We start from the raw sequence: 14,904 nt of genomic DNA, 5'->3' as shown, positions 1-14,904 counted from the left end.
CCCACACACCCACACCCACACACAAAATGATAATAATGAAAGTAAATATTTGTCCCCTTTTATCTTACAAAATCTTTTCTTCAACTCTGACTTCCTGTCAAGTCCCTTTGCATATATTTGATCTTACAATCGAATGGACACAAAACAATAAACCTTTCTATATAAATTTTCCAATACATTCTGAAAACATACTAAATCCTTAATTGTTGTCCACCTCCTTTTAGTTCCTTTATCACTCGAATGCTAGCACGGAGTCAAAACTATTATTGTATTTTTGAACATATCTTCTATAACCATCCCATTTTCCCGCAAATTTTTGCTTTGAGTTTCCTGTGGGTTTGCTAGTCAATCGAGCCGTCACCCCCAATTCCTGCAATTTGATTTGCCAATCTGTTATTTTGGGAGCCTCATGATCTTTCCATCCCTTGGCCACAAGTATACGAGCCGCTGCAGTTGCATACAAGAATACCGGTACCTCTCTTAGATTCTTGGCTTGTTTTCGGGTCATACTGACCTGCACACTGAAGCTTTCGTAAAATGTCCGGGTCCCAGGTCTGAGAGAGTTTGAGGAGGTACCTCTTGGGTGAATAACCTGGTCTCATCTGTCTGTCAGTCCGGAAGTCTGGTTCAGTTAGGAAGTGAAGGTATGGCTGCCAAGTGACTCTGTTCTTATCCTTGCATAACCATAATATAGATAAGAAGATGTTAAATAGCTTAAAAATTGCAGCTGGGTAACATTGGCAATTGACTGCTGTTAATAAATTACTCCCCCCCCCCCGCCAAATATCTTTGAAGGCATCTCTAGCTAGGAGAGCTGGAGAGGGAAGCAATGCAGTCAGATAAGTGAGACCCCCAAATTATTTAGAAAAATCCCCAGATTCTTTTGCACGAGGACGGTAAAGAATCATGGCGTATTTAGAAAGCAATCTTACATTATTCAGCGCAAACGTAGTATATATATTTTCTGTCCACCCCCCACCCCCAGTTCTGAATGTTTTCAGTGTACTGAGACCTCCGGGTATAGGGCGGTGTGTGTATATATATATGATATATATATATATGAAATAAATAAAAGAAATAAATACTTAAGTCTGAATGGGAAACAGCCACCTTTGCAGGGTGCCTATTGGCTGGCACACTAAAATCAGCAACACACTTGTCTGCCAAACATAGCTGTCAACTAACAGATTTGAAAATAAGGGACCAGCAGCCTTGAAAATAAGGGATCAGCAGCCAAAATAAGGGATTTTCCCAGCACAGGGATGTTCAACTTCTGAGCCCCTCCGAGCCAAAGGCACAAAGCCCAGCCAGCAGCCAAACGAAGCCTCAAGCGGTGGTTCCCACAGCGCAGCAACCCGGCAAAGGGGATGCAGCAAGGAAAACCGTCACCTCTCCGCTGGGAAGCGCTGAGCAAAGGCGAGTCCCCAGGCAACGCGGCCAATTTGATCGACACAAGGCATGCAAGCTCCACCCCCCAGTTGTTCTTAGACTACTTATTGGGTGAGCAACATAGCCAAGCAACACAGTTGGAGCCTCCCTCCTCCTTCCTTTGAAACCTGGGAAATTTAAGGGACATCATCAGTAAGGGACAGCAGCGGGACTCAGCGCTGGGATAAGGGAGTTTCCCGCCAAATAAGGGACGGTTGACAGCTATGCTCCCAAAGCCCATGAGAAGTTTCCAACTGTTATTAAAGTGCTTGCATTTTTTTAAAAATAGGACAATGAATGAATTGAACATACATGCATATGAAAATTTATATGCCACTTTACGTTTTTTTAAAAAGTAGGTAAAGGTAAAAAAGGTAAAAGGACCCCTGGACGGTTAAGTCCAGTCAAAGGTGACTATGGGGTGCGGCGCTCATCTCACTTTTCAGGCCAAGGTAGCCGGCGTTTGTCCACAGACAGCTTTCTGGGTCATGTGGCCAGCAGGACTAAACCGCTTCTGGCACAATGGAACACCGTGATGGAAGCCAAAGTGCACGGAAACGCCGTTTACCTTCCAGCCACAGTGGTACCTATTTATCTACTCGTGCTGGTATGCTTTCAAATTGCTAGGTTGGCAGAAGCTGGGACAGAAGCTGGGAAGCTAAGGTTTGAGAACCATTCCACTGTGATGAAGGACTTCTATGAATACTTTTAAAATGTTACATCTATGGGATGTTAGATTGTTTTAGTATGCCACTACAGTGGCAAGACTGCTAATAGCAAAAAACTGGAAATACCAAGAAATACCAACAATAGAAGAATGGCAGATGAAGATGTTGGACTTTTTGGAGCTGGCCGACCTGACTGGAAGAATCCGCAATCAGAAGGAAGAGGAGACTAAAGAAGATTGGAAGAAATTTAAAGAATATTTGGCTAAATATTGTAATATAAGATAATGGAAGTTACTTGGAAGTAACAAATAGGCGGAGGATTACAATAACAACGGGTTGTAAAGCAATAGGGATTAGAATTAATAAAAGAGAAGAAGATAGTAATTAAATGGATTTAATTTTATTAGAATTAAGATTTTGGAGAACTGCTACAAGGAGATACAATGAAATTCAGATGGGGGGATTCGAGGAAGTAAGTTAACAATGAAAGTTAAATCAGTCACTGAAAGTAATAACTGTTTTTATGCTTTTTCTTTTTAGTATTGTGTTTTTCTTTTCTGTTTTTCTTATTATGTATGTTTTATATTATGTATGTTTTATATTTGTATTGTTATTTGTTTCGTTATAAATTTGGAAAAGCAAGATTTTTTTTTTAAAATAAAATAAAATAAAATATGTTACATCTATCTTCGCTCCGACTCACTCATGAGTAAAGATGAGACAACAAATTTTTACAATGGACTTCTAAGACTTCTTATTTTCTGTTTGGAAGTCGATGACTAACATTTACAATTTTGGGCAGTAAACAAGTTTATATTAAATAAAACTGAATTTTAACTTAAACCAGATGCTGGATCAAAGAATTGCGTGAATCATTTTGCTTCATTTTTTTTTTAAATATTGCCATTCCAGGCTGAGTTTCAAACTAAGATTGAAAACAGTAAGGCTGTAAAAGTGCATGTGGGTCACACAGACCCTATTTTTCCTTGTGCACAGGAGCGCTTTCAACTGAACTGCACATCAATGTTCCCCACCCACACTAGTGTTTTGTTCTCTCCCATCGATTACAGTGGTGCCTCACAAGACGAAAAGAATCCGTTCCGCGAGTCTCTTTGTCTTGCGGTTTTTTCGTCTTGCGAAGCAAGCCCATTAGCGGATTAGCGGATTAGCGCTATTAGCGGCTTAGCGGATCAGCTGATAAGCGGCTTAGAGGCTTAGCGGATCAGCTGTTAAGCGGCTTAGCGGCTTAGCAGATCAGCTGTTAAGTGGCTTAGCGGATCAGCTGTTAAGCAGCTTAGCGATCAGCTGTTAAGCGGCTTAGCAGCTTAGCGGATCAGCTGTTAAGCGGCTTAGCGATCAGCTGTTAAGCGGCTTAGCGGCTTAGCGGATCAACTGTTAAGTGGCTTAGCGGCTTATCGGATCAGCTGATAAGCGGCTTAGCGATCAGCTGTTAAGCGGCTTAGCGGCTTAGCAGATCAGATGTTAAGCGGCTTAGCGGATCAGCTGATAAGCGGCTTAGCGATCAGCTGTTAAGCGGCTTAGCGGCTTAGTGGATCAGCTGTTAAGCGGCTTAGCGGCTTATCGGATCAGCTGATAAGCGGCTTAGCGATCAGCTGTTAAGCGGCTTAGCGGATCAGCTGTTAAGCGGCTTAGCGGCTTAGCGGATCAGCTGATAAGCGGCTTAGCGGCTTGGGGAAAAGGGGGAGGGAAGGAAAAAAACCCTGCAGGAACTCACAAGACATTTTCGTCTTGTGAAGCAAGCCCATAGGAAATTCATTTTGCGAAGCACCTCCAAAACGGAAAACCCTTTCGTCTAGCGGGTTTTCCATCTTGCAAGGCATTCGTCTTGCGGGGCACCACTGTACCATATTTTTCGCTCTATAAGACGCACCAAACCATAAGGCGCACCTAGTTTTTGGAGGAGGAAAACAAGAAGAAAAAAAATTCTGAATCCCAGAAGCCAGAACAGCAAGAGGGATCTGGCTTCTAGGATACCATGTGGCTGTTCTGGCTTCTGGGATAGCCGCGCGAAGCCTCTTCAGGGCAGCAGGATGAAGGCTCTCCCTGCCCGGAAGAGGCTGCCGCGGCTAAGGCAGAAACCAGAAGAGGCGCTTCGCTGAAGGGGCGCTGCGCAGAGAGGGAGAACTGTGCAGCGCCCCTTCAGCGAAGCGGAAGGAGGAACTGAAGGGGCATTTGTGTGTATTGGCAGATGTGTGAGAGGTGTAAGAAAGGAATGGGATGAGGGATAGTTGATTAAAATAGGTGTTATGTACTGAAGTTTTCACCCTGGGCCAGCAGGGGGATACTGTAGATAGTTATGCAAATGAAGGATCGAAAGTGACGTTCAGTGATTGGATAGTTTGTATGCAAATGAAGGATCGAAAGTGACATTCAGTGATTGGATAGTTTTAGAAAGTTGCAACAGTTGCGATTGTTCTGGAGCTCTATATAAGCAGGCTGACTGAGCTCCTCAGCTCAGTTCTGTTCCAGCTTACAAATAAAGAGCTGCTTCGGAAGAATCGCTGTGTCGTCTGATATGTTCACCCACAACTTAACAATAGGGACATACTATTCAATAATACTAATACTAATAATAATTTTTATTTATACTGGGTTGTCCCAGCCACTCTGGGCAGCTTCCAACACATATAAAACATAACAAAACTATACAGGGCTGCCTTCAGATGTCTTCTAAAGGTTGTACAGTTACTTATATCCTTAGCTCGGGGGACACATGGCATGATTTATGTCCTATAATAGGGGAACCAGGAGTAGATATGAGGCAGAAACTAGGTGTGAAGTGTTCACGTTAATGGGGATGAGCGCTGCATATTGTGTGTTAGTCATTAAGTGTATATGTATGTACAAAATAAATTTTAAAATGAGAATGAACAAGGAAAATTTCTAAGAAGAAATGGCTGCCTTCTCTTGGTACATAAACATCTACTGATACAGTTAAATATCTTAAAAGTTTGAAAATAATTGCATTAAAAAGCAACTGCTGGAGCAAACATTTATTTTATTGATTTATTTGCCACATTTTATGCCTCAAGGAGCTCAAAGCAGCGCATGTTGTTTGAGAGAACAGCCGCTGGTTTTAAACTTGCTCTATTTTTGTATTTCTGCTCCGTTTGATTAAAAACACTTCAGTCTTCTGAAATATGTCAGCCTTCTGAAGGTAAGGATATGGTGGAATACAAACGGGAGAGGAGGAGAAATAAATAGCTTTAAAACGCAGCTGGAAAGGTGAACGGTGTTATCTGAAAACAGCAATTCATATGCCTCATTAATGGCAAAGAACTTTTGTTTGTCCACTTTACCGTTTTGTAGCTGTCCTCCCACTTTCCAGCCAAAGCAAAACTTGAAATTTAGGGGAATTGATAAAGCTTAAATTGGTCTTGGTTTCTAACTGAGTCGAATGCCATTGTGTTGCATTATATTAGCATGTGCTGGTGCCTTGTTATGAAAACTATTGAAGTGCTTTGAGTAATCGCAGGCATGCTGAGACTTGTCCGTTTTCTTTGGTACTGCAGCTAGTTACTCCATATATTCACCCTGTTCCCAGGTTCCAATTTACACACTTCCGCTCAAGGGGATTTGGGTAGACATTTCTAGTTTCACTAGACAGTCATACCTTGGATCCGGAACACCTTGGGAGTCGAACTTTTCGGCTCCCAAACGATCAAAAACCGGAAGTGAGTGTTCCGGTTTTTGAACGTTCTTTCGGAAGCTGAACCATAGCTGTCAACTTACAGATTTGAAAATAAGGGACCAGCAGCCTCAAAAATAAGGGATCAGCAGCCAAAATTAGGGATTTTCCGAGCACAGGGATGTTCAACTTCTGAACCCCTCTGAACCAAAAGCAGAAAGCCCAGCCAGCAGCCAAATGAAGCCTCAAGCAGTGGTTCCCACAGCGCAGCAACCCGGCAAAGGGGATGCAGCAAGGAAAACCACCGTCACCTCTCTGCTGGGAAGCGCTGAGCAAAGGCGAGTCTCCAGGCAACGCGGCCGATTTGATCGGCACAAGGCATGCAAGCTCCACCCCCCAGTCTTTCTTAGACTCCTTATTGGGTGAGCAACGCAGCCAAGCAACCCAGTTGGAGCCTCCCTCCTCCCTGGCCGGCAGGGAGGGAGGGAGAGGAGCTGCTTCCTTAGAAACCCGGGAAATTTAAGGGACATCATCAATAAGGGATAGCAGCGGGACACGGCGCTGGGATAAGGGACTTTCCCGCCAAATAAGGGACAGTTGGCAGCTATGAGCTGAATGTCCGACGGGGAAAGCCAATCAGAAGCCGCGCTTTCGGACTTCCGGAACGGATTCTGTTCAACTTCCGAGATACGCCTGTATATTGATTTCCCCCAGCAATGGTGATTAAAAGCAGAAGAAAAGAACATGAGGAAACAGACCAAAGACCCACCCAATGGCCAACCAGATGTCTATTGGGAACTCCACAAAGAGGAGGACTTGAGCACAACAATGTTCTCCTCACTTGTGCTCCCTGGGGCACAAGTCTGGGCAGCATTTATGGAGGTCCTGAGCTGCCCAGATGACAAGACCCTGCTCCTGGCCTTGCCGACGTGGTCCAAAGGAAAGCAGTGCAATACGTTTGGCACCAGCTTGGCTGCAGGAGTTGCCAGTAGGAGGCGTACAAGGTGCCACCCAAGAAATTCCACACTGGATTTGTGTAGGGTATGCGCCTTACCTTTTCCTTCTCCCAAAGATATCCCACAAAGCAGTGGAGATTGTACCAGAAACAGTTAAATGGGGGCAGGATGAATTGTGGTTTGAAGGAAGGGCGGACTTTCCAAAAAGACTTTTTAGGACTCAGCTACTCTCCCAATAATAAAAAAAACGTCCATATGCCTGATCAGATGGAGCAATGGGTTAACTCAAGGTTGGATTTAGATTTGACGAGGCCCTACACTACTGAAGGGACACGTGTGGCGCTGTGGCTTAAACCACAGAGCCTAGGACTTGCCGATCAGAAGGTTGGCGGTTCGAATCCCCGTAACGGGGTGAGCTCCCATTGCTTGGTCCCTGCTCCTGCCAACCTAGCAGTTCAAAAGCATGTCAAAGTGCAAGTAGATAAATAGGGACCGCTCCGGCGGGAAGGTAAATGGCATTTCCGTGTGATGCTCTGGTTCGCCAGAAGCAGCTTAGTCATGCTGGCCACATGACCCGGAAGCTGTATGCTGGCTCCCTCGGCCAATAAAGTGAGATGAGCGCCGCAACCCCAGAGTCGGTCACGACTGGACCTAATGGTCAGGGGTCCCTTTACCTTTACTTTAAGCTACTGAAGGTAATGGGGCCCTTTATATGTCCAGCTGTCCTTTGTCAACAACAAATTGTCGCTGTTTTTTGTGTTGAATATATGCTATATGGTAATTTATGAATCTAATAGGTAGCTAAAGCCATTTGCACGTAACAAATAGGAGCCTACACAACACAAAACACTGTTGCTATATGTAGGTTTTCCTTTATTTGGTTTTTTATCTTATATTTAGGAAATGTACATCCAGTTGTTTTTTCCTTTAAATTTTTGTGGGGCCCCCAAGAGAGTGGGGCCCTAAGCTATAGCTTGTTTAGCTTATACGTAAATCCACCTTCCTTTTTTGCCATCTCTGACAACAGCGTGATTTGCAAAAGCCTGCAAACATCCCTGCTGGATTCTAATTGTTCGTGGCAGTCGGCACACGATTCCATGTGTTTGGTCACAGCAGTACCCTTTCTCTCCTTTAATCTTTGATGGATGCCGTGCATGGATACACTGATATGGCTCGTACCACAGGCAGTGATTCCAGGGGTGTCTTTTGTCTTCGTTCTTCAGGCATGGAGTCCTTATTGGGTCAGACAGTATTTAATAAAGGATTCCCTATGTGAAACAGGGAATTCTGTTGGATGTAGACCATAATAGTCTGTGCTTTTTTTCTGGGGGTACTCAGGCAAACACATACCCCTAAACATTTTGTGAATCTATATTTGGCCTCATTGAGGGGCAGTATTTCAATATGAGTAGGAAAATGAGAGTACCCCTAAACATTTTTTAAAAGAAAAAACAACATTGATTATGGCTAGTTTAATCTATCCATAGGCCAGATACTTCTAATATCAGCTTCCTTAAGTGCTCAGAGTAATATTCCTCAATGGTTTGAATTCTCATTTAGAAGTCTTGTTGAAGGAAATTTATTTGTGTGAGTAAATCCACGTTACAGGCTTGAGTTGGTTTAATGCTCTCTTCTCAGAATTGTGGCACTTTGCATGGGAATTGAGGACATCTCAAAGCACCTTACCAAATTACAATTCCCAGGATGGTTTGGGCAAAAGAATGGCAGTTAAATGGCTATGATATCACCTCCTGGCAAATAGAAGGGGAAGAAATGGAGGCAGTGAGAGATTTTACTTTCTTGGGCTCCATGATCACTGCAGATGGTGACAGCAGTCACGAAATTAAAAGACACCTGCTTCTTGGGAGAAAAGCAATGACAAACCTAGACAGCATCTTAAAAAGCAGAGACATCACCTTGCCAACAAAGGTCCGTATAGTTAAAGCTATGGTTTTCCCAGTAGTGGTGTATGGAAGTGAGAGCTGGACCATAAAGAAGGCTGATCACCGAAGAATTGATGCTTTTGATTTATGGTGCTGGAGGAGACTCTTGAGAGTCCCATGGACTGCAAGAAGATCAAACCCATCCATTCTGAAGGAAATCAGCCCTGAGTGCTCACTGGAAGGACAGATCGTGAAGTTGAGACTCCAATACTTTGGCCACCTCATGAGAAGAGAAGACTCCCTGGAAAAGACCCTGATGTTGGGAAAGATGGAGGGCACATGGAGAATGGGACAACAGAGGACAAGATGGTTGGACAGTGTTCTCAAAGCTATGAACATGAGTTTGACCAAACTGCGGGAGGCAGTGGAAGACAGGAGTGCCTGGCGTGCTCTGGTCCACGGGGTCACAAAGAGTCAGACACGACTAAACGACTAAACAACAACAATATATATATATGATATATGGGCATAGACGATATTGAAATGCCCACATATGTGATCTATTAGATGTGCATCCCCCCCCCCCATTTTTAAAATGTATAATTAGAAATAACCTACTAATTCTTAAATACAATTGGGCTGTGCTTGCTCTCTTACCTTTTTGCATCCATATGCCAAGATGGCTCGCACCAGATCTTGAAGGGTGTGAAGCTCTATGTGTATTTTCTGGCTTTTGTTTCTAAGTCTTCGCCGCGTCTTCCTTATTCCTTTCAGCTTCCTTGATGGTTTGGCTAGATCTTCTGAATAGAGAAGTAACGCGCCTGTTCTCGTGCTGTAGGTTTTAGGAAGACACAGTCCACAGTCTCCCTCCAGGTCATGATAGTCGTGAAAATCGGTTTCAAGGCACTGCCAGTTCAAATAATCCTAACATGTAAAAAACCAACAACCACGCATTATTAATTTATATATCGCTTAATAGCAAAACAGGCCTCTAAGCGCTTTTACAAAGCATAAAGCGTGTTCTCTAAATACAGTCATACCTTGGAAGTCGAACAGAATCCATTCCGGAAGTCCGTTTGACTTCTAAAATGTTCGAAAGCCAAATCGCGGCTTCTGATTCACTGTTAAGTTGTGGGTGAACATATCAGACGGCACAGCAATTCTTCAAACAGCTCTTGTTTATTCACAGGTCAGAACAGAACTGAACTGAAGGGTTCAGCCAGCCTGCTTATATAGAGCTCCAGTACAACGTTACTGTAACAACTTTCTGTAACTATCCAATCACTGAACGTCACTTTCGATCCCTTATTTGCATATGTGGACCTGAACTATCTACAGTATCCCCCTGCTGGCCCAGGGTGAGAACTTCAGTACATAACACTGATTGCAGCCAATCAGAAGCCGCGGAAGCCCTGTCGGATGTTCGGGTTCTGAAAGAACGTTCGCAAACTGGAACAATCACTTCCGGGTTTGCGGCATTCGGGAGCCAAAACGTCCGAGTTCCAGGGTGTTCAGGATCCAAGGTACGACTGTATTTGAGATGAGGAGGGAACAGCAGCAACCTTGTTCCCCGTTATGAAACACCATAAAATACTGGTACCTTTCCCAACCCTCCTTATTGTGTTATGGTGGCTTTACAGGGCAGCATGATTGCTCTTGTGTGAAGCACAAACACGGTACGCAAATCAGAGAAGCCTCCAGAACATACTTCAGAAAAAAGGACCTGCAGCATTTGTCACAACCGAATCCATCAAATTTTGCTCACAGAGACTTGAGTGCAAAAAGAAAAGGTATTCCACATCAGCTCTGCGAAACGATTCCACAACACAAAATGGTTTCCCCGGTCTTTGTATTCTTACAGCTTCCCCCCTAGAAAAAAGGTTTCTCCAATAATCTTATTACAGGACCCTGTGTCACAATGTCGGCAGCTGCTGCCTGATAATAATAATAGAAAAACCCTGCATGGTTAAAGAGAATTGATTTCTGTTATGTTTCTCAATATTTTTAGACTGAGAGGGTTCACCATGCAAACTATCTGAATAAGGCGCAATGTATGTGAGGAGTCTGAAAAGAAAACATTCATACCATAAATCTATTCAGGTACTCGCATGAATGCCACATGTGACTGACTGCTAGCCTTACAACCAATTAACTACATGAAGGAATTGGGAAGGTTCTGACTTCTAGCAATTAAGCTGCTCTGTCAAACACACACACACACACACACACACACACACACACACACTCTGAATTTATCATTGGAAGTGGATTCACGTGATGGCATCCTCTGGGAGCAGCTGGAAGTCAGCGAAGGCGAGGCCTTTCCTGTGGCTTCCACATGATGAAGCGGTCATGAGATCAAGGCCTCAGAAACATTGGTTATACTGTATTTCAGCCTCGACAGGGGACTACTGTAATCCTCCAGCGTCGACCGACATGGACTGTAGAGAAAGTCTTGGGGCGGAACCATGTGATGAGTTGCCACTAAAGTAGGCTTGCGACCTTAACAAAGAGGGCAGTCTCTCTCTGAAGAGCTGCCTGGTCCAAGTCCAATTTAAAGATAAAAAGGGGCCTTGAAGTTGCCCACCGACAGTTAGCACCCAGACAGCAAGCTAAGCGGCCACAGTGGTGAGATGTATTGTATTTGTATTTGAAGCAGAGTAATTATCTTTATGCTCACTGGAAGGACAGATCCTGAAGCTGAGGCTCCAATACTTTGGCCACCTCATGAGAAGAGAAGACTCCCTGGAAAAGACCCTGATGTTGGGAAAGATGGAGGGCACAAGGAGAAGGGGACGACAGAGGACAAGATGGTTGGAGAGTGCTCTCGAAGCTACCAGCATGAGTTTGACCAAACTGCGGGAGGCAGTGGAAGACAGGAGTGCCTGGTGTGCTCTGGTCCATGGGATCACAAAGAGTCGGACACGACTAAACAACAACAACAATTATCTTTACATTTGCATCTGCATGTATATATATTTATATATATATACATATATATGGACGCGGGTGGTGCTGGTGGTTAAACCACAGAGCCTAGGACTTGCCGATCAGAAGGTCAGCGGTTCGAATCCCCGCGACGGGGTGAGCTCCCATTGCTCTGTTCCAGCTCCTGCCCACCTAGCAGTTCAAAAGCATGTCAAAGTGCAAGTAGATAAATAGGTACCACTCCAGCGGGAAGATAAATTGTGTTTCCGTGCGCTGCTCTGGTTTGCCAGAAGCAGCTTAGTCATGCTGGCCACATGACCCGGAAGCTGAACGCCATCTCCCTCGGCCAGTAAAGCGAGATGAGCGCTGCAACCCCAGAGTCGGTCCCGACTGGACCTAATGATCAGGGGTCCATTTACCTTTTTATCTTAGCTGCAACAAATTGTGTACATGTGGGAGAGGATTCATAGGCAAAACATCTCTTTTAACACTGGTTGAGGAGGACAGATAGAAAATAATTGCGCCGCGACTTCAGCATTAGCAGCTAAGTGTCTACATTGCAACCTGGGGACAAGGACTCACCTCTGGATTGAAATACACCTCCAGCTTCTCCTCCTTTTTTCGGACCACCTGCCCAGTGCCACGACTTAATATAGACAGGTGCGACATTTTAGAACGAGTGCGCATGTGTACGACTTCAGCAACCTCTTCCTTTGCTCCTATCCATTTTAGGAGATCCTCATCTAAGCAGAACGCTAGGCAACACTGTTTAAGCTTGGCTCATTTTAATGGCATGCATTATTCCGTAAACTTGATCTGCATCCAGAGAATGCAGAACATCCACAGAAAAGCCCACTTCAAGCTGAGTCCTCTTGTCGTTTTCACTTTTCTGGGTATGACTTTTTCGACTGCTTGTCCTGTGGCCGTTTCTTCTGTTCTGGTTGGTCCGAGGATTTGTGAAACGCCACCATGATCCCGATTGCGCTCTGAGGTTGTTTCTGCGTTGCTATGGCAGCAAAAGGAAATTAAGTTGTTGAAAGCAGCAAGAGGGAAGGTCAGGGAAGGGAGAGAAAGAAAGCCAGAGAGCAGATTTCGAAAGGATCAGACTCAGATTTCCCTGCAAATGTCCCCCAACTATGAGAGTAGCATTATCTTTCACAGAACGTCTTTCACTGGCTCCCTGCCTCCCCCCTCAATTTTAAAATTGCAGTGTTTTTCCCTATTAAGAAGAAAATGGAGCAGTCTACTGCATGATCTGTAACTGATAATCATTTGGAGAAGGGGTTCATTCTGCATCTGAAGATCTGTCACTACTTCTACTCCACTTCCTAGTCCTTTTTTTTTAAGTTGTGCAAAATGCGTTTCCTCAGGTTTGTTTGTGATTCATCTGAACAGGAAACCTCTTGATATTCCTGTTCGTTGTCCTGATATTAAATATTCCTCCATTCCACCTTGATTGTTGGAGCCTTTGTAATACTCCTCGGCCAGCATCTGTCACTGGTAGTACCTCTGGTGGGGGGACGGGACACACCTCATGCTCCTTCTGGGATAGTTTGCCCATCCTGCACTCAGCTCTCACCTGTGGCTCCTAGACGCTGTGCGCATGCGAGAGCGGCCACACCCCAGGTACAGCTTCAACTGGCTGGCTAAACCAGGTGAGGGTAGATGATGGAGCGTCTCCACCCCCATCTTTTTCTACCCGGATGCTGAGGTCCAGCACCAAGGGCCTTCTGGCAGTTCCCTCACTGCGAGAAGCCAAGTTACAGGGAACCAGGCAGAGGGCCTTCTCGGTAGTGGCGCCCTCCCTGTGGAACGCCCTCCCACCAGATGTCAAAGAGAACAACAACTACCAGACTTTTAGAAGACATCTGAAGGCAGCCCTGTTTAGGGAAGCTTTTAATGTTTGATGTATTACAGTATTTTAATATTATTATTATTTTTTGGAAGCCACCCAGAGTGGCTGGGGAAGCCCAGCCAGATGGGCGGGGTATAAATAATGAATTGAAATTGAAATTGATGGGTCTCAACCCATCGGTGAGTTAAGGTTTTCCCCTGTATGTGAAGACAAGGCTCTGGCAGATGTGACCAAACGTGGGTCCTATAGTCAAGAAGGAGGTTTCTGCTTGAGCTCTAGATGGAAATGAGGGGCAGATGGGCTTGTCAACCTGGGAAGGGAACTCATCTAGATGCAAAACTCTGATCCTAAATCTCGGCTTCCTTGAGGGATATCTTCAGGAGAAGAAAATCCTAAGGAGTAAACTCTACACCAATCCGGAGTGGAGAGCAGCCTGTACGCCTCCTTCCGGCAACTCCCGCAGCCAAGCTGGTGCCAAACATATGGCTCTGCTTTCCTATGAACCACATCAGTGAAGCCAAGAATCTGGTTGTCTGGGATGGTACTTAACCCCTGTAAAATTGGCAAAGATTTATCACAATAGTGATTATGCTGGAAATGTAAAGAAAAAGAAGGTACCTTTTTTCATATGTGGTGGACCTGCCCCAAGGTGAAAGACTTCTGGGAGAAGATTTACAATGAACTGAAAAAAATGTTAAAATATACATTTACTAAGAAACCAGAGGCCTTCCTTCTTGGAATAACAGGTTTGGAAGTGCCCAAGAAAGATGTTAGATTGTTCTTGTATGCCACAAGTGCTGCTATAATTTTGTTAGCTAAGAATTAGAAAACACAAGAAGTCCCAACAGTGGAGGAATGGCAGATGAAGATGATGGACTTTTCAGAGCTGGCCGACCTGACTGGAAGAGTCCGCGACCAGAAGGAGGAGGAGTACCAGGAAGAATGGATGAAATTTAAAGACGATTTAGCTAAATATGTTAAGATAACTTAATTGGAAAAGCTTGCAAATAATAGGCTTAGGATTTAGATATGTAAAGATAGGATTTAAGATGTTTAAAGCTAAATTAGAAAGGATGAAAGATGTTAAGTGATCAAGTTAATTTTTTGAGAAAATCGATTTTGGAAAACTGTTAAAATGATATATAATGAAATTCAACCAAGGGGATTTGAGAAAGTCACTTAATATTGTTACCAAGATTCAAACAGGATGTATGTATGTTTGTTTGTTTGTCTGTTTGTTTTAAATTTTTGGAAAATCAATAAAAATGTTTGAAAAAGAAAGAAAGAATCTGGTTATCTGGGCAGCCCAGGACCTCCATACACACTGCCCAGACTTGTGCACCAGGGAGGTCCCTCTGGTGCAGCTAATGCAGCAATTTGACTTCACCTCTGGAGGCACATTGTTTCTCGAGACATCTGTATACCAACAGGGAGCATGTGGCACTGTGGTCTAAACCACCGAGACTCTTGGGCTTGCCGATCGGAAGATCGGCGGTTCGAATCCCCGTGACAGGGTGAGCTCCCGTTGCTCGGTCCC

The 14,904-nt window shown here is 44.3% G+C and overlaps 1 protein-coding gene across 1 annotated transcript in view; it reads right to left on the bottom strand.

Moving 5' to 3' along the window:
- KIAA2012 (KIAA2012 ortholog) overlaps nucleotides 1–12,500 on the bottom strand; it is a 99,304-nt gene extending 86,804 nt beyond the window's left edge. Inside the window, exons 1-3 of the mRNA XM_028701621.2 lie at nucleotides 12,095–12,500; nucleotides 9,242–9,508; nucleotides 515–674 (exon numbers count right to left, since the gene is read on the bottom strand). Of these exons, the coding sequence (XP_028557454.2) occupies nucleotides 515–674; nucleotides 9,242–9,508; nucleotides 12,095–12,199 (532 nt within the window). The 5' untranslated portion in view covers nucleotides 12,200–12,500. The remainder of the gene's footprint in view (nucleotides 1–514; nucleotides 675–9,241; nucleotides 9,509–12,094) is intronic.
- Nucleotides 12,501–14,904: the final 2,404 nt, after the last annotated feature.

The sequence above is a fragment of the Podarcis muralis genome, chromosome 1 (assembly GCF_964188315.1).
Source record: "Podarcis muralis chromosome 1, rPodMur119.hap1.1, whole genome shotgun sequence".
Lineage (NCBI taxonomy): Eukaryota > Metazoa > Chordata > Lepidosauria > Squamata > Lacertidae > Podarcis > Podarcis muralis.
This window is presented reverse-complemented; position numbering and strand designations above follow the sequence as displayed.